The 1,824-nt window shown below is 38.3% G+C and overlaps 1 protein-coding gene across 1 annotated transcript; it reads right to left on the bottom strand.

Moving 5' to 3' along the window:
• Positions 1-324: 324 nt before the first annotated feature.
• Positions 325-1,614, bottom strand: LOC104773268 (putative nuclease HARBI1). The gene has a single exon (XM_010497845.1). It carries the CDS (start codon positions 1,612-1,614, stop codon positions 325-327), a length of 1,290 nt encoding a protein of 429 aa, XP_010496147.1.
• Between the last annotated feature and the right edge of the window lie 210 nt (positions 1,615-1,824).

Below are 1,824 nucleotides of genomic sequence, written 5' to 3'. Positions count from 1 at the left end.
AGACAAATATAAATTATAATAGAAGAAACGAGCTACGGAAAAATAAACTAAATCCGTTCTATTGTTGGGTTGCACCAAATTTTTGCCAGATATGTTCAATAGGCGGTCATGCATTTTTGGATCCCGAACGTCATTTCGCATAGTCATTATATTATGGAGATTCGCTAGCCTATCTGTTGAATATGATAAATCCACATGAGAAGTTCCGCTTCCTTCTCTTTGATAAAACTCTGATGGATCGTAGAAACTATATTCATGTCGTTCGTCTTCCATNATAAATTATAATAGAAGAAACGAGCTACGGAAAAATAAATTAAATCCGTTCTATTGTTGGGTTGCACCAAATTTTTGCCAGATATGTTCAATCAAGTCTTTTTGAAGGCGGTCATGCATTTTTGGATCCCGAACGTCATTTCGCATGGTCATTATATTATGGAGATTCGTTGGCCTATCTGTTGAATATGATAAATCCACATGAGAAGTTCCGCTTCCTTCTCCTTGATAAAACTCTGATGGATCGTAGAAACTATATTCATGTCGTTCGTCTTCCACTATCATGTTATGCAATATTATACAAGCTCTCATTATCTTGCCTATTTTTGCTTTATCCAAAAAAAGTGCGGGATTCTTTACGATTGCAAATCGAGCCTGCAAAACTCCAAATGCACGCTCTACATCTTTTCGACATGCTTCTTGATATCTAGCAAAGAGTTGGTTTTTTTGACCTTGTGGAAGTGTAATTGATTGGATGAAAGTTGCCCATTTTGGATAGATACCGTCAGTGAGATAGTACGCCATTTTGTATTGCCATCCATTGACAACGTAGGTAATTCTAGGAGCTCGACCCTCTAGTATATCATCGAACACTGGTGAGCGGTCCAAAACATTGATATCATTTAATGTACCTGGTGGTCCGAAAAAAGCGTGCCAAATCCATAAATCTTGCGATGCCACAGCCTCTAGTACGATTGTCGGTTTTCCAGATCCACGTGAATACTGTCCTTTCCATGCCGTCGGACAATTCTTCCACTTCCAATGCATACAATCTATGCTCCCTATCATTCCGGGAAAACCACGATATTCTCCAATATTCAGTAATCGTTGGAGGTCTTCCGCTGTAGGCCTTCTGAGGTACTCTTCTCCGAAAAGATTTATAACTCCGCTAACAAATTCTTCAAGGCATTTGTGCGCAGTGGTGTCAGCAAGTCGTAGATATTCGTCCATCATATCTGCTGCACTTCCGTATGCCATCATACGAATTGCTGCCGTACATTTTTGAAGTGCAGAAAGACCGAGCCTTCCAGTTGCATCTCGTCTTTGTTTGAAGTAAGGGACCCCATGTTCAATACTATTAACAATATGCAAGAATAACGGTTTGTTCATTCTAAATCGACGGCGAAACATACCTTGAGTGTAAGTGGGATTCTCACTAAAATAATCATTCCATAACCGATTGTGGCCTCCTTCTCGGTCTCTATTAATGTGCACTCTTCTGAAAACTGGTAATTGTGGATCTTCCGATTGAGTCCAATGGTTCTGAATTTCCTCCACTATACTGTCAACTTCTTCCTCTACCATATCATCAACTTCTTGATCAGAACTCCAACTTGACATCTTGTTAAAATATTTGTGGGTTTAAAGATAGAAAATTTGATCCTTTATTGTGGATAAATGGTTTTTTTGTTTTTGGGTTTAGAAGATAGAAACTGTTTGAGAACAAGGTTATGGTTTTAAAAGTTTACAACTTAAAAAAAAAACCTACAATCCGAATGAGAGATACAAGAAATGAAAAGAAGGATGATACGAATGAATCTGATATGTGGC

This window comes from Camelina sativa, unplaced genomic scaffold, assembly GCF_000633955.1.
Source record: "Camelina sativa cultivar DH55 unplaced genomic scaffold, Cs unpScaffold00507, whole genome shotgun sequence".
Lineage (NCBI taxonomy): Eukaryota > Viridiplantae > Streptophyta > Magnoliopsida > Brassicales > Brassicaceae > Camelina > Camelina sativa.
The sequence above is the reverse complement of the archived record's forward strand: the minus strand, read 5'-3'. Positions and strand labels throughout refer to the sequence as shown.